Source organism: Salvia splendens, chromosome 1 (assembly GCF_004379255.2).
Source record: "Salvia splendens isolate huo1 chromosome 1, SspV2, whole genome shotgun sequence".
NCBI classification, from domain to species: domain Eukaryota; kingdom Viridiplantae; phylum Streptophyta; class Magnoliopsida; order Lamiales; family Lamiaceae; genus Salvia; species Salvia splendens.
This window is the reverse complement of record NC_056032.1, coordinates 7,115,666-7,132,622: the sequence shown is the minus strand read 5'-3', so window position 1 is coordinate 7,132,622 and position 16,957 is coordinate 7,115,666. Positions and strand designations below refer to the sequence as shown.

At 36.4% G+C, this 16,957-nt stretch overlaps 3 protein-coding genes and 1 long non-coding RNA gene across 4 annotated transcripts; 3 read left to right on the top strand and 1 right to left on the bottom strand.

Moving 5' to 3' along the window:
* Nucleotides 1-1,262: 1,262 nt before the first annotated feature.
* LOC121810580 (putative pentatricopeptide repeat-containing protein At1g77010, mitochondrial) lies at nucleotides 1,263-4,773 on the top strand. Its single transcript, XM_042211342.1, has 4 exons — nucleotides 1,263-1,289; nucleotides 1,373-3,595; nucleotides 4,393-4,474; nucleotides 4,636-4,773. The coding sequence occupies exon 2, from the start codon at nucleotides 1,387-1,389 to the stop codon at nucleotides 3,445-3,447; it is 2,061 nt and encodes a 686-aa protein (XP_042067276.1). The 5' UTR covers nucleotides 1,263-1,289; nucleotides 1,373-1,386; the 3' UTR covers nucleotides 3,448-3,595; nucleotides 4,393-4,474; nucleotides 4,636-4,773.
* A 1,302-nt stretch (nucleotides 4,774-6,075) lies between these two features.
* LOC121810693 (2-oxoisovalerate dehydrogenase subunit alpha 1, mitochondrial-like) lies at nucleotides 6,076-10,715 on the top strand. Its single transcript, XM_042211444.1, has 9 exons — nucleotides 6,076-6,516; nucleotides 8,063-8,200; nucleotides 8,295-8,477; nucleotides 8,700-8,857; nucleotides 8,927-9,026; nucleotides 9,137-9,248; nucleotides 9,338-9,477; nucleotides 10,168-10,353; nucleotides 10,426-10,715. Exons 1-9 carry the CDS (start codon nucleotides 6,280-6,282, stop codon nucleotides 10,591-10,593), a joined length of 1,422 nt encoding a protein of 473 aa, XP_042067378.1. The 5' UTR covers nucleotides 6,076-6,279; the 3' UTR covers nucleotides 10,594-10,715.
* Nucleotides 10,716-11,888: 1,173 nt separating this feature from the next.
* On the top strand, nucleotides 11,889-12,673 carry LOC121811000. Its single transcript, XR_006052495.1, has 2 exons — nucleotides 11,889-12,003; nucleotides 12,166-12,673. It is a non-coding gene; the product is annotated as an uncharacterized LOC121811000 (long non-coding RNA).
* A 2,610-nt stretch (nucleotides 12,674-15,283) lies between these two features.
* Nucleotides 15,284-15,874, bottom strand: LOC121808550 (agamous-like MADS-box protein AGL80). Its single transcript, XM_042209394.1, has one exon. The coding sequence runs from the start codon at nucleotides 15,872-15,874 to the stop codon at nucleotides 15,284-15,286; it is 591 nt and encodes a 196-aa protein (XP_042065328.1).
* Nucleotides 15,875-16,957: the final 1,083 nt, after the last annotated feature.

Genomic DNA, 16,957 nt, shown 5'->3' with positions numbered 1-16,957 from the left:
AAGTTCTTGCCCGTGGACGTAGGTTTGTCAAAACCGAACCACGTAAAATCTCTTCGTGTTGCTCTTCTTGTTCCTTGATCAAGCGCGCTCTAATCATAACATATATGATTAATTTATAAATATATCATATACTATAAATGTAACAAGATTTCTAATAGATTTACAGATGTTGATTGTTAAACTTTAAATCTCCAAAAATATAAATATAAATACAAACTATGGAGTAGATAAATTTGTAAGCAACGTGTCATGATTTCATACACCAACCACCCTTTCCCGCCCCACCGTTCACTTCACTTTACCTTTTTTCAGAACAACATTTTTAATTAACAATATTTATTATTTATGGCTTAAGTGTTCAAAGAATTCAGTATTATACGTTACACGAAATCAATGATTGGCACAAGGGCCATAAGCTCAATATTTTTATTATTCGAGTTTGGTTTAGTGCTTAATAAAAATCATGCATTTCTTTGTATAGTGTAATCAAATTAGGCCAACTATTATTAGTACAAATAATATAGTTTTGAAACGCTTGGCTTCGATTAATTAGTAATTAATGCAGAGAATTGGCCACGAAATACTATAGTATATATTAATTAGCTAATTAAATGACCAAATTAAGTTAGGGGTGATGTACTAATTAATTGTTTTGAGGCAATAAATTGATATTATAACCAAATTAAGCGCCGTGTTTAATACTATACTAATACTAATACTAATCTAGCTAGTTGGTTTTTTGAAAAGAAAATGTTAGGTTTGCAAAAACCCAAACAGTTTAAACCGCTTACTTGTATATTACTATAGAAAAGGATTCTATTCTCTCCCTTCTCGTGTAAAAACTTATATCGATACAGCTATCGGCTATCCATTTATTTTAATATTTTAAAACGATAATGACAATAATATTTTAAGAAGATAAATTAAGAATTTAAATAAATAAAGAATAATTATAGGATTGAGGATATGCATGTCATCTCACTTCATAAAAAAGTCCCTCTCATACAGATTTCATTTGATAAAATCTCGTAAAACTTTAATGTCTTTATAGAGTAATAAAATTAAATTAAATATATTAATATTAAAAAATTTACTAAAAAACTAGAAAATCTTCAAAGTTTATTATTTTACATTCAATACCCCTTAAATATTAATGGCAGGTCCAATTGGTGTTAATATCGATAATTGTCTATCTTTTATAGTAGTATTTTAATTTTTTTTAAAAGTTCTGTAACTATAATAAGCAGCAGATGTATTCGTAAATCGTATTTTCCTCTGCTCATAATTAAGTGATTCATTTTTCCATTAAGTAAATTTGGCTAAAAATTTATTCAATTTTTTAGGTCTAATTCTGGCCCAACTGATTTTGTAGATCAATGCCAAGGAATGGACTTCCTACACATGCAAACATACGCCCGTTTACTCAATTCCTTAAACTCCCAAAATTGCCTCAGACAAGGGAAGCAACTCCACCTTCTTTTCCTCAAAAATGGCGTCTTGTTTTCCACTCTGAGCTTCGCCAATCGCCTCCTTCAAATGTATGCGAGGTGCGGAAGAATGGACGACGCCCGGAACCTGTTTGATGAAATGCCGCAAAGGAACTGTTTCACTTGGAACACTCTTCTCGAAGGGTATGCTAAGTCAGGCCACAAGACTGATATGTTAGACCTCTTTCACTCAATGCCCCAGAAAAATGACTTCTCATGGAACACGATCCTTTCCGGGCTGGTGAAAGCGGGCGAACTGGATGCTGCCAGACGGTTCTTGAACGTGATGCCGAAGAAGAATAGTATTGCGTGCAGCACGATGATTCATGGTTATGCAAGAAATGGGAGGCCGGGGAAGGCTCTGGTTTTGTTTAAGAAGTTCTTGAAGTGGGAAGCAGTTGAGAGTGGAGGGGCGTTGAGGTGGGACCCGGTTGTTTTAACGACAGTGGTTGGGGCTTGTTTGGAGTGTCAGAGTGTTGATTTGGGGAAGCAGGTTCATGCTAGGATGATCGTTGATGGTGTGGAGTTTGATGCTGTTTTAGGGAGTTCACTTGTTCACATGTATGGGAAATGCCAGGATTTGGATAGTGCTGATCGGATTTTAAATGCGATGGATGATCCAGATGATTATTCCTTGTCATCATTGATTTCATGCTATGCAAACTGTGGTAGGATCGAAGATGCAAGAAGGGTTTTTGAACTTAAATCGAACCCTTGTGTCGTTGCGTGGAATTCTTTAATATCAGGATATGTTGCTAATGGTGATGTGGATGGAGCCTTGATGTATTTTAGTAAGATGCGTAAGCAAGGGGTTGTTGGAGATTACTCTACATTTTCTAGTGTTCTGAGTGCCTGTAGTAGTGTAGGAGTTCTTAGGAATTGCGCGCAACTGCATGCACATGCTCATAAGTTGGGGGTCGTTTATAACCTCGTTGTTGCCAGCGCCCTGATTGACGCATATGCCAAGTGTAGGAGTCTTGATGATTCTTGCAAATATTTTGGTGAGCTCAAAGCTTATGATACTGTTTTGCTGAATACTATGATCACTATCTACTGCAACATTGGTAGAATGGAAGAGGCAAAAAGCATTTTCTGTGGCATGAAGTTTAAGAGTTTGATCTCATGGAATTCAATGCTAGTAGGTCTAAGTCAGAATGGTTACCCTGTAGAGGCATTAGAAATTTTCTGTACAATGAATAAAATTGATTTAAGCATGGACAGATTTACTCTATCTAGTGCCATTAGTGTTTGTGCCAGCATTTCATTGCTGGAACTCGGTGAACAGATTTTTGCTAGAGCTACTGTCATTGGTGTGGATTTTGATCAGGTCATAATGACATCCCTTATAGACTTGTATTGTAAGTGCGGGTTTGTTGAGGTTGGTTGCAAACTGTTTGACCAAATGCCAAAATCTGATGAGGCTTCTTGGAATTCAATGTTGATGGGTTATGCTATGAATGGTTACGGAGTTGAAGCTTTGTCTCTGTTTGAGAAGATGAGACGTGGCAGTGTTAAACCGAGTGAAGTTACATTTACTGCAGTTCTATCGGCTTGCGATCATTCTGGACTGGTAGATGAAGGCAAAAAATGGTTTTACTTAATGAAGCATCACTATCATATTGATCCTGGTATTGAGCATTACTCTTGCGTGATAGATCTATTTGCGAGAGCAGGTCGCCTTCAAGAAGCTATTGATCTCGTCGATAAAATCCCTCACCTCTCTGATGCTAGCATGTGGTCATCGATTCTCAGAGGTTGCATAGAAAGTGGAGACAAGCCACTTTCGAAGAGGGTGGTTGAGAAAATTATCGAACTTGATTCTCAAAACTCCGGTGCTCTTGTACAGTTATCGGGTCTAATGGCCTCTACTGGAGATTGGAATCAGTCAGCACTCGTGAGACAGTTTATGAGAGATATGAGAATCCAAAAGAATCCCGGCAGAAGCTGGTGTAATAGTTGAAGAAAAATGTAGATTCATTTCTTCAGGTGACCATTCCATATATTGGATGTGCCATTGGTTTGGGAGAAGCTCGTTTGGATTGGAGACAGACCTCAGCTCACCTTTAGTTGAATAGTCACTCTGGCAGGAAATGTACCAATAGAGAAAGGTACATTAATCTACGCCTTCATAAACATCCATTATTTCAGTAAATTAAACAATCATCAAGCTATTATTCTAAAGAAAGACCTAAATCTGCCAAATGGAATTTGAAGGCTGGATGCATTTTTCTAAATTTCTGGTTGCTTACAGTAATATGCTATGTTTGTTAATAGTTAATAGTTATACAAATATTGATGTTGATAAGTCTTAAGTTTGGGTAAGAAGGCACAGTTATCTTTTGTAGATTAGACGACATTCAGAGACTTTAGCATATGATTCATCGTCTTCATGTTTAGTTTGTAATCTAAAACATCTGTGTCATTTGCTCTAAAAAGCTTTCTGTTTCATCTTTATATAATCTAATAATCAATTAGACTAATTGAATTCACACTAATATATCATTCTTTGACCAAATTTTTGATATGAGTTCATTGCGGTATGTAGCAACGTATTGTGTGTAGGTATCTATGAATTTCCCATAAATATCTTCTCTAGTTGTTAGAGATATGATATGTCTTAGGAAGTTAGTTGAATCCATTTATAGACTACTTCAAGGCAATTTACTTCCTTTTATGATGTGTGGTGATGAAGCGTGAGGCTACACGACTAAATGAGTCTTATTCCTATGTCATGCACATGGTTTTGCTCGTTCAATTGAAGAGGCAACTTGATTTATTTCATGAGTGCTGTGCTGTTGAAATACACTTATACATGAAAGATGACTGTGCAAGCTTGTGTCAACTCGAGAAATCTTTGACTAATTTTAAAATAGGAAGCATATAATACATGTCGTTTTTTTTGTAGAAACACGTCTTTTGTAGAAACCATGTTCAAGCTCAACGATGCATTCGCAGGAAAGACCGCGATCAGAATTTTGATCAGCAAGGTCAGTTTGGATGTCCAAGTTTACATTATTTGCTCTGTTTTCTGCAATGGAAAATGAAACATGATAAGTAGTTTTGTTTGTTTGAGCCATCTTCATTCTTCCCCCATTGGATGCGTCTATAGTTCTATTCTAGATTTTGAAGTTGGATTTAATGTTGTTAGGTAGAAGATGAAAGATATCATTATGGCATTCATCAACTTTATACACCTGGATATTTGAGGTTGCAGTGGTTGGTGTCTGGATTTAATGTTACACAGAAACTACTCTGCTCCACTCTGTGTTGATGTCCGCCAAAACTAGGTGAGAGCTTGTTTATTTCGATTATGGTTTATTAATTCAATTAGGATAGTATTTTTCAATTAGATTTTTTAATCTCTATTAAAATTAATTTATTTAAACTTAATCAGTTCTCCCCCACCCCCTTAATAATGTCCACTTCTTTTTCATTTTTAATGGTTTTGGATAGACCGCCTTGCTTCTATTTATGTCGTTGTTTCTATTCTAAGATATAGAAATTTCAGAATATGAGTCTCAATTCGCCGATCTTTCGTAATTTGCTCGCTGACCTTTCTGAAATTTAATCATTTTTCTGAAATCTCACGTTTTGGATATTATTGAGTGTCGTTTGGGGTAAGTTTGATTTCAGAATTAAAAGCTGTTAGGTGGCAAACTAAACCAGGTACGATATGGGAAAGTATCATCTATCCATTTAGGTTTGTACTAACAAATACAGGTAAATTTTTAAAATTGTGTTAGCTAATTCAGAGATCAAGAAAATCAACATATGATTAGAGCTCGTTTTTGTAGTTTGATATTAGTATTGTGTAATAATTGTTGCGAAACCAACTCAAGCAAAGTCAAAAAGCAATTGAGATAGGATTGGAAGAGACAAATAAGGATTGTCATTTCTAGATGAGTTCATTATTCAAGCACAAGATCAGAGTGACACGTGAAAGGGTGATGGGATTGTCCTATCTCTATCTCTAACTTTGTCCAATTCTCCACCACCTTTCTCAAGTGTGTGGTTCTCATCTTTATCAATACAATCAATTTTTAAGAGCTTGTTTAGTAGCATTGCTAGATGAGAAAACCAAGTATCAACTAAAAATATAGATCATAGATATAAAAATTAAAATTAAGTTAGTATTGATTTTAATATGTTGCTTCCCTAACATACCCTAAGATCATAGGTTTCAATCCGCTAATGTGTATAGGTGTAAGCATTTCCAAGTTATCTCTTTTATGCTCTAAAAAGACTTCAAAATAATAAAAAAATAATAATAATAATAATAGTGTATTAATAATGATAATAATAATAATAATAATGATGATTATTTGTAATGATGGAAAGTCACCAAAAAATGGCAATAATGAGAGAAAACGTAGGAGAGTTGAACTCCTCATAATCATAGCACTCCAAACTAAAATCAACTTTCTGATTTCCCCTTTTTTGTCTATTTATTTTTATCTAATTAAGTATGAAATATTTATATGCGTGTGCCATTCAATAATAAATTAATTAGTAGTGTGTCACATGATAAGGATGTAACTCGTTTATTTATTCAAATAAATAGGGGGGGATGAGCTAGACAGTTATAGTTGGGTACTCTGTATATCCATTAAATTCAACCCCACCAAATATATATCTTTTCTACCATACCATTTATTGTGATCATAGACAGACCTCTGCAAAATTGATTATACATACAGTACAAGGTCATACTATATCACATGTTATAAGTTACACAAAACACACACACACACACACACACACACACACACACACTAGTGAGATCTTGCAAGATATGGGGTCATGGTTTGCAAGATCAAGAAACATCCCATATTTGCTCAAGAGAAACATTTCTTTCTTACATGCAAATTCTTCTTGCAAGACCTTGCCTCCTTACAAAAGCCCTCATGTTTTCCGGGATAGTCCGGCCGCCTCCATCTTGTCGTTCCGGAGGTTGGAATCCGCGATGGTCGGAAAACAAGCTCAAGCTGTAGCTTACACTGATGATGAAGTTGATGATGGTGAAAACCAGGTAACTATTTTTGTGCCATTTCTTGCTCATTAATGAATCCTTCTTTAGTTTGTGCATGCAATCTTTTGTTAAATCATGAAATAGAGTACCTTGGATATTTCAGAAAAATCGAAATTCCCATTTATGAAAAGAAAGAAATAGATGGAAGAAATCAAGATGAACACTTCAGAAATTATAATATTAATTAATTTTCTAATTAAATGAAAACAGTAGATATGCAAATATAACAGATACGTGTTCCCTATAAATTGTTTTCTACCCCAATTCCAAAAAATATGTGATTCATTATAAATGTTAATGTACCTGCCAGTTTTCGAATTGTCATTTTCTATAAAGTACTACTTTTTTTTTCTCTTTATCTGATATTACACTGCATAGATACCGAAATTATCTCTGTGATGTTGTTTTTAGGTCTTTATCATCTTAATTTGGCCTTCTATATTAATTCATGACAAATTTGGATTTTGGTAAATTTAGTGGTCCAAGCCATGCCTCATTGTAATGTGACAAAACATGCTGAAATTTAAGGAGCTAGAAACAAATCGGTCATACAATTGCAATAAAAATTTAAAATTACTCATTTCGTCTTATTTAAGATGGTCACATTCTTGAATAATATGTCGTTTTAGATGATATTGTTGAATGTATTGAAGTTTAAATAAACAAATTAATTAAATATTTTAATGTAAAGAAAATAGACTATTGAAGACCTTTCTATATATTAGTGTTAATGTTGAAAAGAAAAAGGTGCTTTAAAATGTGCAGCTCATTAATTAGGTATTAAGTATACTTATTTTGTCACAATAATTGTCAAGTCAAATGAAAAAAAAGGAAAGATTGGACCGCTACATTATTAAGTACCTAAGTTGTATGTGTACACATTTGCTGATGGATGATATAGGTAAACATTTTATTCAATTTGACATTTATGTTACCTAACTTCGAAATATTTTTTATTTTATTTTATCATAACTCGTGATACATAATGAATGGACATTTGTTTATATATCATACCTTGTGAATGTCATGTACCATATTTTCCCTCTGAAATAATAAAATTCTATAGAAAATTAACAATCAGTATTATAATTTGATGGGCTACAACCTCACCAACTATAAGCCAAATAAGAAAATAGAATATTTGGGCAGCCCATTTGTGACTATAACTGTCATGTTTCAGCAACTATAGCATAGATTGGGCATAAAATATTTAAAAAATTGAATAGTTCATTTATTGAGATATTTGAAAAATTAGACTAAATCAAATAGTTGGTGTTTGATTCTATTTAATTTAATTTAATTTAAAATAGTCTATGAATAAACTAAAATAATTACATGATAAATCAATATTATAACTATTAATATTTTAATTAAATCATAGACTATTTCCAAAAAAAAATCAAATAGTTCATAGTTTATTTTCAAAATTATATCAATGAATAAACTGTTTCAAAAAATTAAATAAACTGCACAACCAAACATTTTTTAAATACTATCATTCATGCATTCATTTATGTAATAATAATTACTATACAAATTTAAGCAGAGCATAGAATTTCCTGGTGGAAGGGTTGGATTCACTACTCAAATGGAATTTATTTCAGAAGCCACTGACAAAAGAGTGCCCTGTTATCGTGTTCTTGATGATGATGGCTTTCCCATTGCTGGCACTAGATTTGAGCAGGTAGGTATTTATATTTATATAAGGTTAATGACAAAGTTAACACCTTTTGATTCTCTAATTTTGTGCTTCTCATCACCGCATGACATGCGTTTAGCTGGACGAAGAAACGGCAGTGAAGATGTACAAAAGCATGGTGAGCCTTCAAATAATGGATACCATCTTCTACGAAGCACAACGGCAAGGGAGGCTGTCGTTTTACTTGACCTCAATGGGCGAGGAGGCGATCAACATTGCAACAGCTGCCGCACTCTCGCCCGATGACATTATATTGCCACAGGTATATAGAGTTAATATATCAAAATGGAGTAGTAAAATTAGCTATATATATATATTATTTTAATGACTATATTCTGTTTTTACTACTACTAAGTAACAATTTTATCAGTTCATTCTAGGTATATATGCAAGTTTTGTATGTTAAATCTGTTGGTTGAAATTTGCACTCTTGCTAGAATTATAATGGATTTAATGAAAAGTTTTTCCTTGTCTGTTCGTTCAGTACCGGGAGCCCGGGATCCTTCTATGGCGCGGTTTCAGCATTGAAGAGTTTGCCAACCAATGCTTTGGGACTAAAGATGGTCATGGGAAAGGCAGGCAGATGCCAATACACTATGGCTCCAAGGACCTCAATTTCATCACTGTTTCATCACCAATCGCGTAAGTAGTCTCAGCTTCTTCATGATCAAAATGACATCCTTTTTACACTGCTGGTGCTTTGTATGCCAGGACACAGCTGCCTCAAGCTGCTGGCGTCGCCTACTCTCTCAAGATGGATGGGAAGGAAGCGTGTGCGGTTGCTTTCACAGGGGATGGTGGCACCAGCGAGGTAATAATCACGGGGTTTCCATGAGACTTATACAGTGTGTCTTCAGTTCTCTCTTTACATCGATATGAGATATTTGCTCGTTAGATGTTTGACATTGACATGTTTGGCAGGGAGATTTTCATGCTGCTATGAATTTCGCAGCAGTGATGGAAGCCCCGGTGTTGTTCATATGCCGCAACAACGGATGGGCTATAAGCACCCCAGTTTCAGAGCAATTTAGAAGTACCATACTTTGTTATTGTTCTCGTATTAGATCTCACATTTCATTAACCAATACAATGAAGTTGTGATAATCGATCATGCCTTTGCAGGCGATGGGGTAGTTGTGAAGGGGCAGGCATACGGAATTCGTAGCATTCGCGTCGATGGGAACGATGCTCTCGCTGTTTATAGCGCGATCTGTGCAGCTCGGATGATGGTCGTGCGCGAACAAAAGCCCGTGCTAGTCGAGGTATGCATAAGTAGGGTGCGTATTTGGTTATGCATAAGTAGAGCCTAACATAATACTCCCTCCGTCCCACATAATTTGGGACACTTTGACCGGGCACGGGTTTTAAGAAATGTAATGAAAAATGAGTTGAAAAAGTTAGTGGAATGTGGGTCCTACTTTATATATTAGTTTTATAATTAAATGTGAGTAGGAATGAGTTAGTGGAATGTGGGGTCCACTACCAAAAATGGTAAAAGTGAAATGGTCAAATTATGTGGGACGGCCCAAAATGGAAAACTGGGTCAAATTATGTGGGACGGCCCAAAATGGAAAACTGGGTCAAATTATGTGGGACGGAGGGAGTATTCAATATTCGATAATCAACAACAAACATACTACTACTGTCCGGGATTAGATGGTCCACTATGTTGCTGCACAAGTTTCAATAAATGTAAAGGAAAGTGGGTCGAAAAGGTTAGTGGAATGTGAGAACTTTTATATGTCGGTTTTATATAAAATGTGAGTGTAATGCTTTAGTGAAGTGTGTGGTCCATTTACCGAAAATAGTAAAAACGAAAATGTGACATTTATATTATTTCTAATTAGATTTTTGAAGGTTTAAAGTTTTTAATCAAAATGTGCCTATTTTCAGTGTAGGTTGGTACTTTGGTTTACTATTTTGGTTATGCAATAATAAGTGCAACTTGTCAGGCACTTACATATCGAGTAGGGCACCACTCGACCTCAGACGATTCCACAAAATACCGATCAGTGAAGGAGATTGAGCAGTGGAAAAGGAGCAGGAATCCAATGACCAGATTCAGAAACTGGGTTGAAGCTAACGGTTGGTGGTCAGACGAGGAAGAAACCGAGCTTCGTGGGACCCTCCGGAAGCAGGTAGGTTTCCCTGTCGCATGAAATCATACTACTATGTTTTATCAATCTATCTCGACTGACGGATTGTATCAGGTGTTGAAGGCCATTCAAGTCGCTGAGAAAACAGAGAAACCGAGTCTCGGAGATTTGTTCAGCGATGTGTATGACAAGGTGCCCTCAAATTTGCAAGAACAACACAAATCTCTGAGACAAACCATCAAAACACATAAACAAGACTTCCCAGCTGATGTGCCCCTCTAGTTTTCTTGTTTCACAATTTCCCATGTATGTACGTATTGGATTTAGTAAATGCGTTATTGCAATTGTAACAAAGTAAAATCAAGAATCCAATATTAACACAGCCATGCCATGGCTTCGAAGTTTCTGAAGATGTTGGAATTCGAGGCACCACATCATAAATAAATATTCATAATTCTTTTTATTAAAAGAAGAAAAATACTCTATTCTTCCAACAATAGGACTATGAAAAAAAAGAAATAAAATATTCCATCTATCCAGTAATACTAGTCTTCTTTTTTTTAGATAATGGTATAAGTTGTAAATAAAATGATTTGTAGGGGTAGTATGTAGTTTGAATTTTTTAAAATTAGAAAATTCATACTTTTTAGGGAAGGACGAAAAATAAAATAGCTCATGCTCTTTAGGGATGGGGGAGTATGTCATATTTGTAAAAGGAAATTTGATTATGTAAACAACCTTTCAGGTTAGGAGTATTAAAATATTTTTATCACATCAATCAAATTTTAAAATTACACGGATTACTTCTCTTATGAATAGTTATATTCCATCCGCTTAATATTTTATCACCTTCATGAAAAATACATGTTTTAATGTATATTTAGCAAATAAATATTATTTCCTCTGTCTTACAATAAAAGTCACATTTTGCAATCCGTCTAATAGTAAGAGTCACATTTTATTTTTATCATAAATGGTAAGTAGGTTCCACATTCCACAAACTTACTTCACTCACGTACTATTATAAAATCAATATAAAAAAGTGGACCATATATTCTATTATAAAAAAGTGAACCCATTAACTTTTCCAACCAACTATTTTTTACATTTCTTAAAACTCGTGTCCACATCAAATGTGACTCTTATTATGGAACGGAGGGAGTATGAAATAATTCTTCCATTAAAAATAAAATATATTCCTTTTTAGGTTTTCCATTAAAAATAAAATATTTCCTAAAATAGAAATAACGATATACTATCTACTTTTTTATGTCTTTTACTTTATTCTTTTCTTATTAACTCACAAAAGAACACTACATAAAATATCGTGACAAAAAACAAATATTTTATATTTAATGGGACGGATGGAGTATTATTTTTTCATAAATAGAAATGAGGTAAATTTTATTTAACAGAAAAGATATGACTACTTTTAAATCAATTTAAATAGATTCTATATATGTTATAGCTTATTAGCTTCATGTTCAAATATCTCATTTTTCAATAAATCGGGATAAACACTTTATATATATATATATATACTTTAATCAAGATCAAAACAAGATTACTGATGATATGACACGTGGCCCATCACTCGTAGACATCTTTTGTGTACCTTTATTATGCCTTCAGCTCTCTCTTCAGAGCTTTCTTCGACAAGGCAGAATCGTAATTTCCTGAGCATAATCCGAGGTAAAGTAATCTTCTTTATGCTTCTCCACACACGCACGCACGCACGCTCACCCCAATTCCCCCTTTCATTTTCTTATATCAATACCCGTACTAGTATTAATCTGTGATCGTCCCTTTATATGATAAAATGTTTTTTTTTCTTGCAAAATATAATACTCCTAGGAAAGAAGAAGACCATTTTCAATAATTTCTCGAGAAAATACAAAAAGATTGTATTTTTACTAAAAAAAGGAAGAACGAGGTTTCTTGAATTTGGCTCTGCAAACGAGAACCTCATTGCTTTAACACCTATTGATGGTTTCTGATTGAGTGAGGGATGAGAGAGACGGAGGGTTTGAATTCGAGCTTTGAGAAATTGATGGTTTTTGGCGTTGCTGAGAGTGGTGGTGTGAGGATAACAGAGTGGAAGGATATTCCAGTGGAGCTTTTGCTGAGGATATTTTGTCACTGGTGGATGATCAAACGGTGATTGTGGCTTCTGGGGTTTGTCATGGATGGAGGGATGCAATTTCTTCATTAGCATTAAAGATTCTGTTTTCTGGATGATGTATCCCTTTTTGGTTTTGCTCAAGTTTGAAGTTTGGAAATGAAAATTTTATGTTTTTGCTGAATTTTTATACTCAAAAGTTGAATTTTTGTATGTAAAAAAAGGTGGAATCTGTTGTGTTGATTTCAAGTGTTACATTGTGATGCCCTCTTTCTTTTTTGTTGATTTCTTGGGAGTTTCCTCTGTTTTGTTTGAGATAGTTATTTGAATTGCCTTTTCTTGTTGATTTGGTTGTGTTTGTTTGGGAATTGGGACATGGTTGAATTTGTGAAATGTTCTTTGTCATTCATCTCCTTGTTTGATTTAGGATAAAGTTAGTTTTCAAGAGAAACTAAGATGTTAAGAGCTAACATTTCAGATGAGATGTTGTTAGAAAGTAGTTCATGGCTTGTATTAGCTCGTTGGAATGACCGGTGTGAAGTAGTTTCTGATTAATTTTGCATATGTCCAGCTGCATGAACAATCTGGTACTATCACTGGCCCCGCCCCTAACTTCACGAAGCTGCAGGTTCTCGTCTTGAGGCAGGACGCGCCACAGCTCCAGGACGATGCTGTTGAGACTATCGCAGCTCACTGTCACGAGCTTCAAGAGTTGGATTAAAAAATATAATGCGGAAAATAAAAGACTATTGCAGAAAGTAAAAAACGGGTAGAACTTTAAAGACTACATTGTGAATGACTTAAGTTAATTCTCTCAATGATTACACAACCTTTTATAGACTCTACTTCTAGCTATACATGGAAAATATATTCTAATTATACTAATATCCTTTTATTTGATTTTCCATAATCTTTAATTAATTTCCTTCAATATTCTTGCCATAATTTCATCAATTGCCTTCTTGTTCTCCAATCAATTCATTTCCTTATTCCAACACTCCCCCTCAAGTTCAGTATCGAGTTTTCCGACACTTAACTTGCACGATCTTTAGTTTGATAAATAGTTTATACTCGTATTTAAGAGTTCTTCAATTTTCATTAATAGTTTATGCTCGTATCATAGAGCTTCTTCAATTCATCATTGATTGTTTAGGCTCGTATCAAAGAGTTATTGAAAGTTTAGACTCGTTTCAAGGAGCTCTTCATTCATCATTGAAAGTTTAGACTCGTTTCAAGGAGTTCTTCAATTTTCTGGTGACGGTTTTAACTCGTGTCAAGGAGCTCTTCAATTTTCTGTTGACAGTTTTAACTCGTGTCAAGGAGCTCTTCAATTTTTTGTTGGCAGTTTTAACTCGTGTCAAGGAGCTTGTCTAAACAGTTTTTACTCATATTTAGGAGCTATCTTAGATAGTTTTTGCTCGTATCTAGGAGCCATCTTAGATAGTTTTAACTCATATCAAGGAGTCATCTTAGATAGTTTTAGCTTGTATCTAGGAGCCATCTTAGACAGTTTTAACTCATATCAAGGAGCCATCAGACAGTTTTAGCTCGTATCTAGGAGCTAATTCTAACAGTTTTGACTCTTGTCGAGGAGCTAATTCTGACAGTTTTGACTCTTGTCGAGGAGCTTATCTGACAGTTTTGACTCTTGTCGAGGAGCTAAATCTAGACAGTTTTTGCTCTTGTCTAGGAGCCAAAACTTTGACTCAATTTAATTTGCAGTCCAAAGCTTAATTTTGGTTTTTTTTTTCGGATAACATGTCCTCCAGCAGCCAAGGTGATTGCCATCAATTGTGCAGCCCCGTCACTGGATCTTCCACCTGCCATTTCTAGGTTTTTCTTCTTAACTCAATTGGGAGTCCCTCCTTCTCCGATCATTCTATTGGATTTCTTCTCGTCATTCTTCACGGCAACTCCCAAGCCTCTATGTCAATCATAGATAGCGCATCATGTCTTCTTTCTCGGTGGCCTCTTCTCGTCCGCTTTCTCGGTGGCCTTTGTAGCCTTGCTACTGGCTCCACTATCAACGGCTCTTCTTAGCCTTTCTTCTCGTCCATAATCAGGCTTTACATTCTCGCCAGTCATTGGACTTGCATTACCAGCGAGCATACCATCACATCCTCTTTTGGCAACAGGTTCTCGACGTTTTCCCGACGACATCCCATTCCTATCAGCTCTTCATAGCGGCTGTGTGGCGACGCTATCTCTCTCCCCCTCGCCGCGCAGACGTTGGCTGCTCCGCCTTTGTCCTCGGAAATTCTCTCCTTGATTCGGAGATTGAATCGTTTGGCAAGTGGCTGATATCTCCCCCTCGGCCAAACGCTTCATCCCTTTTAAAGTAATTTCTCTATCTTGGCTGCCCTAGGCAGTAGCTTCTTCTCTCTCGACGGGGCCAGCCATCTTCTGTCCATCTCCGGCACGGCTACCTTTGCAGCAGTGATCGATTATCATACGGTTGTGTCTGGGATTCAGCTCTTTTCCAGCAGTATTCTTTCCACTAGTGGTTCTGCTTGGAAGACGAGTCATTCGGTTGATCAATATCTCGCCCTCTCAGCCGGATAACTCGTCATCTTTTCCTTTGGTCTGATAGTCATTCTTCGGTTGTGGCCTTCTCTCCCCCTAGGCCGGATAATTTATCAACTTCTTTGTCTCCTTTTCCGGAGGCACTGCTGCAGGAAATGGAGACCTTCTCTCATGCTATTCCGGCAATATCAAATCGGTCTTCTTTGGCCTTCACGTCCATCATCGATTTGGAAAGGAGTTGTTCGGTCGCATTCTTCCTCTCCCCCTCGGCCGGACAAACCGTGAATTCAGATTTTATCTACGGATCTAAGGCTCGCTGCCACCTCCAAATCAGTGAGTAATCGCTAAACTCCATGGAGCCTTTGCTCCGTTCCACCGTGCTTGGCTTCTTGCGCCGATCAACGCTTCTCTATCAGCCATTGCGGCCTTACTACTGGCTCCACCTCCTTCGCCACAATGATTCCTTTCTCTCCTCCTCTGCTGGCTGTGGTTCTCGGCCTTGCCGCGCACCGTGGCAGCCAATTCCCTCAACTGGGCATCATCCATGAAGTTGAGGTGATCGTCCCACGTCGGAAACATGCCCTCCACATTATTCTTCCGTAGCTTCTCGAGCTCCTCCTCGGCTTGCCTCTGCCGCTGGTCGAAGAAATTCGACAGCAAGTACTCCCTTACTCCGCCACTGGGGTCATTTTTCTTGGCCTTGTAGGCTTCAATGAGGCTGCGGACCTGGTCAGGATCCTCCTCCGGCCAGACTGAGGTGGAATTGGTGGTGGGGTCGTGGAAGATCATGCATGCGGGGACGTCGCAGAGCGTGGTGAGTTGGTGGAGTTTCTTGATTAGCCCTTTCTTTCGCTTCTTCATAGTAAGGATTCTTGATTTCTCCTCCTCAATCATCTCCATCTTCAGTTTGCCGCGACCCATCTCTTAGAATTTGATCGATTGTGAGAGAGGAGATTTTTTTGGGGGGGTTTTTTAGGTTTTTTTTATATATATATAGAGACAGTGTCGATCCGTATGATCGAACCTGCTCTGATACCATGTTAAAAAATATAATGCGGAAAATAAAAGACTATTGCAGAAAGTAAAAGACGGGTAGAACTTTAAAGACTACATTGTGAATGACTTAAGTTAATTCTCTCAATGATTACACAACCTTTTATAGACTCTACTTCTAGCTATACATGGAAAATATATTCTAATTATACTAATATCCTTTAATTTGATTTTCCATAATCTTTAATTAATTTCCTTCAATATTCTTGCCATAATTTCATCAATTGCCTTGTTGTTCTCCAATCAATTCATTTCCTTATTCCAACAGGATCTCAGTAAGAGCTTCAGGCCGTCCACAACGCTGTCTCTATACCGTCTCTTAAACCGTCTCTTAACTACTATTTGAGCACTATTTGAGGGCCCCACTGTCCTTTTTTCCTCCATCTCTTAACTAAGAGACGGAACCTGCAACGCTCCGTCTCTTAACCGTCTCTATACCGTCTCTTAATTACTATTCATTCAATTTAATTTATAATTTTTTTTAAAACCCAATTCAATTTAAACAAACACACTTTCGCGTACTAACCGTGCGGCGGCTTCCTCCCGGTTCCGATTGATGTACTTCCGGGAGCGTCGTGGGGGTGGTGCGGCTTCCTCCGCCTCTCGTCGTCGATCTTCTTCGAGTGATTGTTCCATTAATTGGCGCATTTGCTCAAAAGGATCCATTTGTTTGAGTTGATTGAAGATGGAAATTGGAGTGATAGAGAGGATTTGAGAGGAATAGATGTGTGTTTGTGTTTGAAATGAGTATGGAATAGAATTATTTATAGAGTAAAAAAATTAAAAATTTAAAAAATGAAAATAAATATTTAACGGTAATATTACCGTTTGAAAATTTTTTTTTTTTTATTAAAAATCGATTTTTTTTTAAAAAAATGAATTATTGCGTCATCAGTGACGACGCCCACTCGCGGGCCAGCGAGTGGGCGTCACGCACGCATGGGGACGTGC

What these genes read in the sequence shown, in the direction of transcription:
- LOC121810580 (XM_042211342.1), top strand. Translation starts at nt 1,387, where the DNA reads ATGGACTTCCTACACATGCAAACATACGCCCGTTTACTCAATTCCTTA.
- LOC121810693 (XM_042211444.1), top strand. Translation starts at nt 6,280, where the DNA reads ATGGGGTCATGGTTTGCAAGATCAAGAAACATCCCATATTTGCTCAAG. An exon ending in ACTGTTTCATCACCAATCGC is followed by an intron (nt 8,858 to 8,926) that starts GTAAGTAGTCTC and finishes TTTGTATGCCAG; the next exon opens with GACACAGCTGCCTCAAGCTG. An exon ending in AGTTTCAGAGCAATTTAGAA is followed by an intron (nt 9,249 to 9,337) that starts GTACCATACTTT and finishes ATGCCTTTGCAG; the next exon opens with GCGATGGGGTAGTTGTGAAG.
- LOC121808550 (XM_042209394.1), bottom strand. Translation starts at nt 15,874, where the DNA reads ATGGGTCGCGGCAAACTGAAGATGGAGATGATTGAGGAGGAGAAATCA.